General features: G+C 46.9%; 2 protein-coding genes across 2 annotated transcripts in view; one reads left to right on the top strand and one right to left on the bottom strand.

Annotated features, from left to right (window-relative positions):
• LOC147959115 (uncharacterized) overlaps positions 1-5,410 on the top strand; it is a 57,722-nt gene extending 52,312 nt beyond the window's left edge. Inside the window, exon 3 of the mRNA XM_087532474.1 lies at positions 5,224-5,410. Coding sequence (XP_087388600.1) covers positions 5,224-5,410 — 187 coding nt within the window. The remainder of the gene's footprint in view (positions 1-5,223) is intronic.
• Positions 5,411-8,591: 3,181 nt separating this feature from the next.
• On the bottom strand, positions 8,592-12,029 carry LOC125524691 (uncharacterized). The gene is made up of 7 exons (XM_087535890.1): positions 10,725-12,029; positions 10,140-10,637; positions 9,962-10,048; positions 9,788-9,858; positions 9,472-9,696; positions 9,215-9,376; positions 8,592-9,114 (listed from the first exon to the last, which is right to left on the bottom strand). Exons 1-7 carry the CDS (start codon positions 11,725-11,727, stop codon positions 8,887-8,889), a joined length of 2,274 nt encoding a protein of 757 aa, XP_087392016.1. The 5' UTR covers positions 11,728-12,029; the 3' UTR covers positions 8,592-8,886.
• Between the last annotated feature and the right edge of the window lie 1,885 nt (positions 12,030-13,914).

Genomic DNA, 13,914 nt, shown 5'->3' with positions numbered 1-13,914 from the left:
AAAGGGATGTCCGAAATCCTGTTCATAAAAAAGATGAACTCGGGTCGGATTCGTTTTCGCGCAGAAAACAGATCCGAAAAGTGATGCACTAATCGGAAGGTTCCCGGAGTTTGGACGGTCGGATCGAGCCGAAATTTTGAGAGCTGGTAGATATAGGAATTCCGCAGCCGATAAACAGTTGGATCTTCCAAAGGACGTCCGAGCTAGAAGATGGACACCACGCCCTAAACTCATCCAAATTCCCGTCCAGATTTGACAGGGCTCCGGTATATCGTGGATTGCCAGAGATTCCTCCATCGGAATTCGACGAAATTTTCCAGGGTTGTTGTAGACTCAATTCCGCACAATTCCACCAAAGCGATCATCAAAGCGATACTGAGGAGGTGGTGGTGGCAGATACGAGTTCGCTGTCCAGAAAAACAGCACGGTCGCTTGAGGGCAATGTTGACGTTGAGCCCCCGAACTCCATAGATGATTCCTCCGTGATCTTGATAGAGATCGGAGTTGATGTTTGATGAAGGCCCTCGTCCGGACATGGTGATCCGAACACGGGGCGCAATTCTTGGTCGAACCAAGGTGACCAGTCGAGCTGGTGACGAAGATGCCGAAGTCGCAGTTGATCTGCAGGCGAGCCATCGATCCTTTTGTCGATCACACAGCAGAACTCTCAATGAAAGCACCAATGTCGGTGTCAAAACCGGCGGATCTCGGGTATGGGGTCCCGAACTGTGCGTCTAGGTCGGATGGTAACAGGAGACAGGGGACACTTTGTTTTACCCAGGTTCGGGCCCTCTCGATGGAGGTAAAACCCTACTCCTGCTTGATTAATATTGAAGATATGGGTAGTACAAGAGTAGATCTACCACGAGATCAGAGAGGCTAAACCCTAGAAGCTAGCCTATGGTATGATTGTTGATGTGTATTGTATGTTGTATCGACTAGTCTGGCCTCGGTTTATATAATGCACCGGAGGCCTAGGATAACAAGAGTCCTAGCCGAATACGCCGGTGGGGAGAAGTCCTTGTCTTGATCGCCAAGTCTTGTGGAATCTTCCTTGTATGCGGTAGCTGTTCGAACTGGCCCATGAGTATACGGCCACCGGGGTCCTCGGCCCAATCTAATAGATCGGGAGACGACGTGGTGAGTACCCCCTAGTCCAGGACACCGTCAGGATCCATGTATGAGAACAAAGTGTGAACTTTGGTTGACTTGCCCGATGATCGACAAGCCATCGAGAACAAATGGATCTTCAAGAAAAAGACAGACGCTGATGGTAATGTTACTTTCTACAAAGCTCGACTTGTTGCAAAAGTTTTTTGACAAGTTCAAGGAGTTGACTACGATGAGACCTTCTCACCCGTAGCGATGCTTAAATCCGTCCGAATCATGTTAGCAATTGCCACATTTTATGATTATGAAATTTGGCAAATGGATGTAAAGACTGCATTCCTGAATGGATTTCTAGAAGAAGAGTTGTATATGATGCAACCTCAAGGTTTTATCGATCCAAAGGGAGCTAACAAAGTGTGCAAGCTCCAGCGATCCATTTATGGACTGGTGCAAGCATCTCGGAGTTGGAATAAACGTTTTGATAGTGTGATCAAAGCATATGGTTTTATAAAGACTTTTGCAGAAGCCTGTATTTACAAGAAAGTGAGTGGGAGATCTATAGCATTTCTAATATTATATGTGGATGACATATTGTTGATTGGAAATGATATAGAATTTTTGGACAGCATAAAAGGATACTTGAATAAAAGTTGTTCAATGAAAGACCTCGGTAAAGCTGCTTATATATTGGGCATCAAGATCTATAGAGATAGATCAAGATGCTTAATTGGACTTTCACAAAGCACATACCTTGATAAAGTTTTTAAGAAGTTCAAAATGGATCAAGCTAAGAAAGGGTTCTTGCCTGTGTTACAAGGTGTGAAGTTGAGTAAGACTCAATCCCCGTCCACTGCAGAAGATAGAGAGAAAATGAAAAGTGTTACCTATGCTTTAGCCATAGGCTCTATCATGTATGCAATGCTGTGTACTAGACCTGATGTGTGCCTTGCTATTAGCCTAGCAGGGAGGTACCAAAGTAATCCAGGAGTGGATCACTTGACGGCGGTCAAGAACATCCTGAAGTACCTGAAAAGGACCAAGGATATGTTTCTCGTTTATGGAGGTGACAAAGAGCTCATCGTAAATGGTTACGTTGATGCAAGCTTTGATACTGATCGAGACGATTCTAAATCGCAAATCGGATACGTGTTTATATTAAATGGTGGAGTTGTCAGTTGGAGCAATTCTAAACAAAGCATCGTGGCGGGATCTACATGTGAAGCGGAGTACATTGCTGCTTCGGAAGCAGCGAATGAAGGAGTCTGGATGAAGGTGTTCATATCCGATCTAGGTGTCATACCTAGTGCATCGGGTCCAATGAAAATCTTTTGTGACAATACTGGTGCAATTGCCTTGGCAAAGGAATCCAGATTTCACAAGAGAACCAAGCACATCAAGAGACACTTCGACTCCATTCGGGATCAAGTCCAGGTGGGATAGATAGAGATTTTGCAAGATACATACGGATCTGAATGTTGCAGACTCGTTGACTAAGCCTCTTCCACAAGAAAAACATGATCAACACCAAGGCTCCATGGGTGTTAAAATCATTACTGTGTAATCTAGATTATTGACTCTAGTGCAAGTGGGAGACTAAAGGAAATATGCCCTAGAGGCAATAATAAAGTTATTATTTATTTCCTTATTTCATGATAAATGTTTATTATTCATGCTAGAATTGTATTAACCGGAAACATAATACATGTGTGAATACATAGACAAACATAGTGTCACTAGTATGCCTCTACTTGACTAGCTAATTGATCAAAGATGGTTGTTTCCTAACCATATACATGAGTTGTTATTTGATCAATGGGATCACATCATTAGGAGAATGATGTGATTGACTTGACCCATTCCGTTAGCTTAACACTTGATCGTTTGTTTACTGCTATTGCTTTCTTCATGACTTATACATGTTCTTATGACTATGAGATTATGCAACTCCCGAATACCGGAGGAACACTTTGTGTGCTACCAAACTTCACAACGTAACTGGGTGATTATAAAGGTGCTCTACAGGTGTCTCCGATGGTACTTGTTGAGTTGGCATAGATCAAGATTAGGATTTGTCACTCCGATTGTCGGAGAGGTATCTCTGGGCCCTCTCGGTAATACACATCACTATAAGCCATGCAAGCATGATAACTAATGAGTTAGTTACGGGGTGATGTATTACGGAACGAGTAAAGAGACTTGCCGGTAACGAGATTGAACTAGGTATTGGATACCGACGATCGAATCTCGGGCAAGTAACATACCGATGACAAAGAGAACGTATAGTGTTGTGTGGTTTGACCGATAAAGATCTTCGTAGAATATGTAGGAACCAATATGAGCATCCAGGTTCCGCTATTGGTTATTGACCGGAGACGTGTCTCGGTCATGTCTACATAGTTCTCGAACCCGTAGGGTCCGCACGCTTAAAGTTCTGTGACGGTCGGTTTTATGAGTTTATATGTTTTGATGTACTGAAGGTAGTTCGGAGTCCCGGATGTGATCACGGACATGACGAGGAGTCTCGAAATGGTCGAGACATAAAGATTGATATACTGGAAGCCTACATTTGGACATCGGAATAGTTCCGGGTGAAATCGAGATTTTACCGGAGTACCGGAGGGGTTACCGGAACCCCCCGGGGACTAATGAGCCTTGTTGGGCCATAAGGGAAAGAGAGAGGGGCCGGCCTAGGGCAGGCAGCGTGCCCCCTTCCCCTGTCTGAATTGGACTAGGAGAAGGGAGGGCGCCTCCCTTTCCTTTTCTTTCTCTCCCTGCCTTTCCCCCTCCTAGTAGGAGTAGGAAAGGGAGGAATCCTACTCCTACTAGGAGGAGGAATCCTCCTCCTAGGCTCTCCAACAAGGGCCGCCCGGCCTCCCCCTTGATCCTTTATATACAGGGGCAGGGGGCACCTCTAGACACACAAGTTGATCACAAAGATCTCTCCCAGCCATGTGCGGTGCCCCCCTCCATCATAATCCACCCCGGTCATACTGTAGCGGTGTTTAGGCGAAGCCCTGATGCGGTAGCTTCATCAACATCATCACCACGCCGTCGTGCTGACGAAACTCTTCCCCGAGCTCCACTGGATCGTGAGTTCGCGGGACGTCACCGAGCTGAACGTGTGCTGAATGCGGAGGTGCCGTACGTTCGGTACTGAGGATCGGTCGATCGTGAAGACGTACGACTACATCAACTGCGTTGTCATAATGCTTCTGCTTAACAGTCTACGAGGATACGTGGAAGACACTCTCCCCTCTCGTTGCTATGCATCACCATGATCCTGCGTGTGCATAGGAATTTTTTTGAAATTACTACGTTCCCCAACAGGGAATGGGCCGCCGACGGACAAAAAAGGGACGCCCGTCCGTTTGGGTCGCCGCTTTGGGCCGCTATTTCTGCCCATTTCGACCCAAGCGGACATGCGCGGACCAAATAGGGTCGTGCATTGGAGTTGGCCTTACTTGCTTGTCACACACGTCTATGGGTCATGACCAATGCAAAACCTGGCTAAGTGGGTCCCCACTGAACATGTTTGGCATGGTCCATGGTGGCCCGTTTATCCAAGACATATCCATCCAACTTGTGTGAATACCCCTAAAAAAACTTGTGTAAGTTCTCTGAGAGAAACTTATTGACCAAAAAATTCAAGAAGGAAAGATTGTATTTCGAAAAAGGGTGGATTTTATTAGCTCAAAATGAAGCATCAAGAGAATACAAACATGATGAGCACACACCCGGCCTCTGCACAACTAGAATGCACACAACCAACACCAACCCACACAAAAAACACGCGAGCAAATAGCAAAGTCATATGAGACCAAAGCTATGCATGGGCGAGAAAAAGAAAGAAAGAAAATAAAATCAAAGTGATCAGTTCCGTGATCGGCAAACTATAGGAAAGACCATATCCGCACCAACCGTCTCAAGACACCATATGAACATCGTGATTCTTCAACAGAAACACCTTCAGGAAGGGAGCAACGCTGAAACGCTGTAGTCACTGGATCCAGCAGTCAACGCCGGAATCTAGGTTTTCACCCTGAAGAAATTGTCTGAGCATATCCGAGCAATGCCTTCAACAAGGTAACGATGTATAACCATCTCCATTGCCAGAATTCAATTATGTGCTTTCACCCCGGAGCTCGATACCGGGTACTTAAGAAGCACCACCATCGACGTCACAAATGTGTTGTCTCCACCACTTTTCCACGACCCCGGCAGCTACATGCGATGCGCCACTGCACAACCATTCCTCTGCATCAAGCTGACGTCCATAGTTTGCATCTCATCGCCGAAGTGAACAATCAGATCGAAAAGATGAACTATCGAAGATCTTTCGATGTACACTGCCGCCGTGGAGCCGCAAGAGGTCGCTACACCATCATAGTTTGCAACCATCATCTCTAGTCCGAATAAGATCTGGATCACCGTTACCGCCCGAGATATCGCTCACAGACGATGGGAGACCGAGCCGCCATCTAGCAAGGCCTGGCCCAAGCGACGCCTGAGGCACGCATCGGCTCGACCAAGTCCACACGTCCCAGCGCGCTGACGCATCACCCGCCGCCATGCCCATCAGATCCAGGTTGCCGTTGTGAGCACATGCCAGCAAGGAGCCAGCCCGAGGCACCACCGGTGTGACCCGGTGTTGCCATGCCGGTCAACACGAGGCCAAGGCAGCCGGTGCACAGGACCAAATCCACGTGGATCCATGATTGCCGCGCCGGCGGCCCCTCACCAATGAGCCGTCTCCGCAAAGCAGCGTGCCACCGAACAACCAATGTCGTCGGAGCAGCCGCCACGGATAGATCTGGCGAAGGAAAGATTGTTTTAGGTGATTCCGAGCTTCTTTCTTGAATCACAAAGACCTAGATCCTTCCTTTCCTAGTGTTCGTCTCTCTTCACTTCAAATCTATCATTTTGTGTGTGTGAGAGGAGAGAGAGAGATCTTACGAGCTCTTGGGAGTGCTTGGATTGAACATCTTTTTGAGGAGTTTAGCAAGTCACTTTACTTTGCTTGTTACTGTTGGAGGATGTGTACGCCTCCTAAACAATTATGAGTCATTTGAGATCCTTCATCCACAATTGTGAAGGAATTAAGAGTTTGCTCAAGGTCTACATATCGCCGTCTTAGTGGAAAAGATACCTCGAGTGAGACTTGCGCTTTATGGTCCATAATCTATGGTGGAAATAGGTGGGCATGCCCCAAGTGGGCTCTTTGTAGTCGAAGCCATCGGTACCTTTGTGGTTTGAACCTTCATTGATGAGGAGTAGGATAGCACAAACTATCCGAACATGAGTAAAACATCATCGAGCCTCCCAATGTTTGCATTGCCTTACTATATTTTTTTTACTTTCATGCATTGTCCTGCTTCTGCTCATTATCATTTCATAGACTTGCTAGTTAGTATCTTTAAGCAATCTTGAGTGTAGCCTAAAAACCACCAACCTAAAAATTTGAGTAGACAAAATCATTACAAGAACAAAAACTCACACTATGAATCTAGAACAAAAGAATGGGCAAAAAGCGAGCATGAACTGCAAAAGGGTAAGATATCAACAAACTTCCGCTCGAATCTGGTTGTTCTGGGCAAGGATGAGTGCCAATGCACGTGAATGGATGGACCACCATTACAAGTTTTTCTCAGTTGTGTACGCATTAACAATTTAGAGAGAGAGATGGGGTCATCAATTTCGTGGTCACCGAGGAATGTTGTCTCGAGGATGAAAGGCGAGGCATACTCGCGGTTGAGAAAAATAAGGGAAGAAATGACTCAGTTAATGAAAATGAAGCGTCTGGACTAGCTATGGGTTGTCACTCAAAATTTCAATGTACTTCAGAATCATCAATTGATTCTAGGTGGCACTAAAACAACTGGGATCCAAGAATTCGTTTCCAACTCTCTAATTCCAGTGCCTGTTTTCCATATGCACATTTTATTTTTGTTGAAAAACAACATCAGCTTATAACATCTGAATGTAACACACATGAGTTTCATACTCATGGTCCTAAAAAAACATAAGCACAAAGTTGGATCTTTATGGTTGATGTTGCCGAGACCTTTGTGGTTCAGACCACCATGAACGAGTAGGATAACACCAACTGTCCAAAATCACAGTAAGACATCATTGAGCCCCCCCCCCCCCCAACTTTGCATTTCCTTACTTACTCTTTACTTTCCTGCAATGTCTTGCTTCTGCTCCTTGCCTTGTCATAGACTTGCTTGTTAATATCCTGAAGCTACCTCGTCAGTGTAGCCTACATGCTATCAACATAAAAAGTAGCAGAAAATTTCACTAGAGACCAACAACTCAGACTATGAATCATGAACAAGAGAACATGCAAAAGCGAACAAGATGCAAAAAAGGAATATGTCAACAAACATTTGCTCAGATTTGGCTTTCCACTCTGACGAGGATCAGCATGTGAATGGATTTGACCACCATTACAAGTGTCTAGTTTTGGGCATATTTAACAACTATGTGTGTGTGTGATAGAGAGAGAGAGAGAGAGAGAGAGAGAGATGGGGGTCATGAACTTCATGTCCACGGAGGAATGTTGTTCGGAGGATGGAAGGAGTGGTGTACACGTGATTGAGAAGAACAAGTGGGAGAAATGACTCGGTTCGAGAGAAATAAAGTGTCTGAAAAAATAATTGGTTCTAGCTATGGGACGTTACTTGGAATTTCAATTTGATTCGGAATCGTCAAGTGACTCTAGGCGGCAGTGAAACAACTGGAATCAAGAATTCTATCCCATTCTCTAATTCGGGGGCCAAGTTTCCATATGCACATTTTCTTTGTGTTGAAAAACTACATATCCACTAAGTGGGCTCTTTGTGTACGTTGCTACCGAGATCTTTGTGGTTCAAACCTCCATCAATGAGGAGTAGGATAGCGCCAACTATATGAACCTCAGTAAAACACTCTACTCTACTTTTTACTTTCGCGCAGTGTCGTGCTTCCACTCATTATCTTGTCATAGACTTACTTGTTAGTATCCTTCAGCAACCTTTAGTGTAGCCTGAAAACTAATAACCTAAAAATTTGAGTAGAAAATTCCATTAGAAGAGCAACAACTCAGATTGTTAATCCTGAACAAAGAGAAAGGGAAAAACCAAAAACAAACCGCAAAAAGGATAAGATTTTAGCAAAGATTCACTCGGATATGGCTGCTCTAGGAAGGATATGAAGGTCAGTGCACGTGAATGGATTGGACCGTCATTACAAGTGTCTTTCAGTTGTGGACGCATTAACAAGTGGAGAGAGAGAGAGAGAGAGATGGTGGTCATGAACTTTGCGACCATCGAGGATCGTGTGGAGGGTGGAAGGAGTGGGTATCTGCGTTTGGTAAGAACATAGGGATTAGATGGCTCGATTCCAGACAAATGAAGTGCCGGAGCAAAGAAATTGGTTCTTGCCATGGGACGTCATGTGGAATTTGAATTTGCTTCAGAATCATCAAATGAATTCTAGTTGGCAGGTAAAGAACTCCAAGATTTCGATTTCAAATCTCTAGGTCGAATTTCCCACATGCACATTCCTTCTCTTTTTCTTTGTTGAGAAATTCCATATGCACATTCTCACCGTTGTCATGCACCCAATCTTGAAGCCCTATGATTCTTTTCAAGCTTTTCAACCAATCAATGCGACTTTTAGGGCAACTTTTGCTAAAACTCGAGCAGTTTCTTGAACCAAGGCGGTCCACATACAAGAAAAAAAAAAGAACAAGAAAAAGCTTAACTACAAGCGACACACAAACATGTTGGTCGATTGTCACCCCGCAGGCCGCGGCTGGTTCAGAGTATTGGCGGCGGCACCGTACTCCCCGGACGGCTCGAACTCCCCCGTGAACTCCTCGGTGGCGAAGGCCGTGCGCCGGAGCTGCTCGAGGGCGGCCTCCTGCTGGCTGTTGTTGAACACCTGGCTCTGCCCCACCTTCACCCCGTTGCTCAGGTCCGACATGCTCCCCTCGTCCACGTCCACGTCCAGCGCCCTCATCACCTGCCGGTCGAACCACGCTCCTTAATTCGCGCCACGAAAATCTCGGCCGTGGTCACCACCAGCTCGTTGTTCCACTCGAAGATGCGACTGACACACTTACCTGCACCATCCGGGGACGCTTGGGAGCCGAGTGGCGGATGCACGCGGCGGCGGCCTCCACCATCCTCACCATCTCGGCCTTGTTGTATCTGCCTTCCAGCCGCGGGTCGGCCAGCTCGTCGTGGTTGCCGGTCTCGATGGCGTCGGCGAGGATCGGCCGAGCCTGCATGCAGAAGACGACGGAGCAGTTGGGAGCTGTAACTTGTGTCAGTGACGAGTACGTGTTCTGCAAGCGAGGAAACTCGTAGTCGTCGGTACCCATTCGGCGAGGCTCTCCTCCCCGAGCGGCCGGTCCTGGTCCACGGGCTTCCGGCCGGTGATGAGCTCCAGCAGCACCACGCCGAAGGAGAAGACGTCGGACCGGTCCGTCAGCTTCCCGCTGGACGCGTACTCCGGGGCGAGGTACCCGAACGTGCCCATGATGCGCGTCGACACGTGCGTGTGGGTGTCGTTGGAGAGCTTGGCCAGCCCGAAATCCGCGACCTGCATTCCATGCACATTCCAGACACGAGATCGATCAGAAGAATATACCGGAAGACAAAGAGAAAAGAACTCATCTGTTGGTTGACCGTGCCTGTGCTTCAAACGAGTAATCGAGCAGGATGTTGGCCGACTTGATGTCCCTGTGGATGATCCGCGGGTGACCTTGAAAACGTACGAGTCACCATCAGAAAATCACAAGTATTTCTCGCCATGAACTCTGCGCAACACACAACATGCATATATACACCTCAGGAGATCAACGTACAGTCTTCATGGAGGTAAGCTAACCCCTTGGCCGCACCGATGGCGATCCTAAGCCTCGTCGGCCAGTCCATCGCCGGCACGCCGCGACCTGCACGCGTCAGATCAACCACACCAGAAGCCTCAGTCACAATCGCAGCAAAAACCCACGCGACGATCCATGCATCTGCTCACCGACCGACCGTGCAGATGGTCCTCGAGGGTGCCGTTGGGGACGAACTCGTAGATGAGCATGCGGTGCTGCTGCGCCACGCAGTAGCCGACGAGGGAGACGAGGTGGCGGTGGTGGACGCGGCTGATGATCTCCACCTCCGCCTGGAACTCGCGCCCCCCCTGCCCGCTGCCGGCCTTGAGCTGCTTCACGGCCACGCACTTGCCGTCGGCGAGCCACCCCTTGTACACGCACCCGAACCCGCCCTCGCCGATCACGTTGTCGCGGGAGAAGTTGCTGGTGATGCTCGTCAGCTCCTCGTAGCTGAAGGACGACTTGGACTCCATGCTGCCCGACGGGTACCCTGCCCCTCTGAAGCTGTCCGAGGAGCCCGGTGGCCCCGGCGTCGACATAGGGCCGTAGGAGAACCCGCTGGATGCTCCCGGCGGCGGCGGCCCGTAGAACACCCGCGACGGGTGGTTGGAGCCGGTGAGTTGGCCCGAGTGCATGTAGTAGCTCCGGCTCCCATCTGAAGCCAAACGTACATAAAAAATTATCGGATTTTGCGCTACGTGTTTTTGAAGCTACGAGTATATACTACGACGGTGAAGATTACCCGAGTGATAGACCATTCCCTCCATCATCTTCCTCCTCCTCCTCGTCACGATGAAGAAAATGGCCACGATGATGAACAACAAACCGGCAACGGAAGCGCCAGCAATGGCAGCCGCTACCTGGCCATTTATTGCTTGTGATGAGTGGACCTGTTGTGCAGACGAAGAAGCTGCGCTTCCACCAGCACCATTAGTACTGGATGTACTCGCTGACGAACCTACAGCCTGCATGCCGCCAGCCCCAACGGCGCCACCTTGTGCTCCTGGGAGTTGAGCAGACATCACACCGACGGTACCAGGGGGTGCGATGGATACAAGCCCTGGCGGTGCTCCGGGATGGCTATTTACTATAAAGACCACCGAATGGTTCGCCGGCGCCGGAGGAGGAGGAGGAGAGGGAGAAGGAGAAGGAGGTGGCTGGCTGCCATCAGGAGGTGAAGAACCTGCTTGGTCAACGTTACCATTCCATCGCGGCGGCGGCGGTGGAGATGAGCGAGGTGGAGGGCTCCGAGAGGAGGATGAAGACGGAGAAGGCTCTGAGTCTTCCGACTGCGCCGGAGGCGATGACCGTTTCTGCGGCGGCGAAGAGTCGGAATCTTCGCCGTCCCCGGAAGACTCGTCGGTCGGCGGCGGAGGTGAAGAGTCGGAATTTCCACCATTCCTGGAACTGGAAGCTCGGGAGGGCGACGAAGACGGCAACGGGGATGATTTTGATTTTGATGGTGGAGGGGACCGACGAGAGGACTGCGAGCCTTTCGAATCAGAGGGAGAGGAATCTTGTGAATCCGAGGATGACGAGGAAGATCTCGAGCCTCCATCGTCGTCGTCTGAAGATGGCGGAGATGGACTAGACGAGTCGTCGCCATTCTCATCTGAAGAAGAGCCGGATGATCTCGATGACCGTCGGGGTGGAGGCGCCTTGGACTTGGACTTGGACTTGGAACCATCGGACCGATCATCGCTTGCGTCCTCTGATGAACCTGGCGACGGGGCTAGTCTCGGCATGCCTTCTCTATGAGATTCACGCGATCTCTTCTCCGGCGATCAGAATTTCTTTCGGATGCTTCCCTTGGGAAAATCATCAAGCAGCCTTCCCTGACCACGATTGTATCGGCCGCCGTCGTCTCCGCGCCTCGGGATGAAATGCAATCCCCGAAGTTGCTCCACCCCATTCTCTGTTAGTGCAGCTCCTCGCCAACCATCTTCCCCCAACAGATGGCTTCAATGGTTCACAGATTCACCGGGCACCAGAGAAACCGTGGAGCAAGAAAGTTGGAAGAAAGGCGAAGGAGGGAGGAAAAGTGACCAAGAGGCACGAACGGGAAGAAAAACATGTGAATGTGATTGCCTAAGAATAGGGAGGCAGTAGGAGAGACTCCTCGTCGCAACAGCAAGATCCAACCTAACAAAAGATTTGGAGTGCTATATTTGGGCATTGCGGTTCAAATTAAAGCCCAAAACGGAAAATTGGGCGGTGAACTATGTAGCGGCAAGCCGGCGTCCAATAGAGAGCTGCCATGTACTAGTATTATATGGGCCTAGCATTTTTGATTTTGGTATTGCACTGCTTCTTGATTTCTCACATCCGTATTTCTGTCCTCTTTTTAAACAGTTGGCCCTCTCTTGTACTACTTCACATGCATGCATGATACTAATGTGGGAGGACCACTATCTCTCTTCTCCCACACAATAAATCCAACCTTTTCTTTCCTCTTGACTAATTTAAAACATCAATATCTTTTAAACCATATATTTGTTTCTGAATATATTTTTATATTTGAACTCCTTTTGCCATAACTTTTAAAATGAGACTAATCTTGAATATTTTTCAACCATATATTTCAATTGCACATTTCTCAAATAACTTGTATCACTCATTTGAAATAAATTGTTTCAGATTTTCAAATAATTTGTTTCATAATGATATATTATAATGTCACTTTCCATGGTTACTATTTCAAAATTTAGAACCTACATTTCACTTTTGACTGGCTTGTTTCACAAAAAACATATATTTCAACTACACATTTCTGAAATAAACAATTTCATTGTTTTGAAATAAATCGTTTCACATTTTTGAATAATTAGTTTCACAAAGATAAATTATAATTTCACTTTTTATGCTTGCTATTTCACAATTCAGAAGCTACATATTATTATTCACTCGCTTGTTTCATAAAAAGCACATCTATTTCAGTTGCTCATTTTTTAAATAACATATTTCACTCTTTGAAAATAAATTGTTACACATTTCCAAATAACCAGTTTCACAAGTTGTCATTTTAGTTTCTTTTTTTCTTTTTACTTTCAAAACCGATGTTTCACTTCCTCTCTCTGGTTTCACAAAATCCACATTTTTCAAGTGAAATAGGTTTGTTTCACATACGAAATGTGAAACGTTGAAATTTAAACGTGTTTGAAATATATCAAAAATTGGTTTATTTCTAGTGGTCTTGGCGCCAGGAGTTCAAATATATAAATTGTTTCACAAACGAACTTATCTAAAAGATATAAATGTTTTTAAGTGGTCAAAATGAAAAAAAGCCCATGAATTTGTTTGCAAGTTAGGGAGAAAAGACAGATGCATACGTGTGTGAGAGAAAAGTGATAGAGTGAACTGTCACATCCATGCATGTGATGTAACGACAAAAGGTGTGTGCTAATAGCTGTATTTGACCTAGTATTCATTTTGTATAGCAAAAAGGGATGAACAGTTGCTCTTCGTTGACCAAATCTTAAAGCAGATATTCAGTGGTGAGATCATTGCCGGCACATGCCGAACCGCTAAAAATGACTTTGCGCTTCAAAGCCCCATGTGAAATAAAATGTCAAATGAGAGCAATTTGCAAGAAGGTAGGAGCTGAGATAAAATAATGAGAGTAATTGCTATTTTTAGTTTTGAGGTTCCGACTGTTGGGGTTTATCCCAGTTCTAAGGGCATCTTCAATGGCAGCCTGCAAATTTTCTCCCGCAATTGTCAGTGGACAGGGGGACTAGTTCATGGACATGAATGCGGGACGTCACCATCCAACGTTGCCCACGTACATCGGGCCTCTCTAATATTCTTTGAAAGCTTGCACGTTTAAATAGTCGCATACATAGAGTTTAGATGTGCAAGTAGCCGCATACATAGATTACAAACATTCAAATAGCCGCATGCAGCAGTGTTCAAATTTAAACAAGTTCAAATAT

Source organism: Triticum urartu, chromosome 7A (assembly GCF_056163025.1).
Source record: "Triticum urartu cultivar PI428250 chromosome 7A, HENAU_Tu73, whole genome shotgun sequence".
Taxonomy (NCBI): Eukaryota; Viridiplantae; Streptophyta; class Magnoliopsida; order Poales; family Poaceae; genus Triticum; species Triticum urartu.
Note: the sequence above shows the minus strand (reverse complement) of the source record. Positions and strands in the feature narration are given on the sequence as shown.

Excerpts from the sequence above, each read along its gene's own strand:
- LOC125524691 (XM_087535890.1), bottom strand. The coding sequence starts at position 11,727 with ATGCCGAGACTAGCCCCGTCGCCAGGTTCATCAGAGGACGCAAGCGAT. Across the intron at positions 10,049-10,139 it reads CCTCGAGGACCATCTGCACG|GTCGCGGCGTGCCGGCGATG; the intron begins GTCGGTCGGTGA and ends TGACGCGTGCAG. Across the intron at positions 9,859-9,961 it reads AGCTTACCTCCATGAAGACT|GTCACCCGCGGATCATCCAC; the intron begins GTACGTTGATCT and ends TACGTTTTCAAG.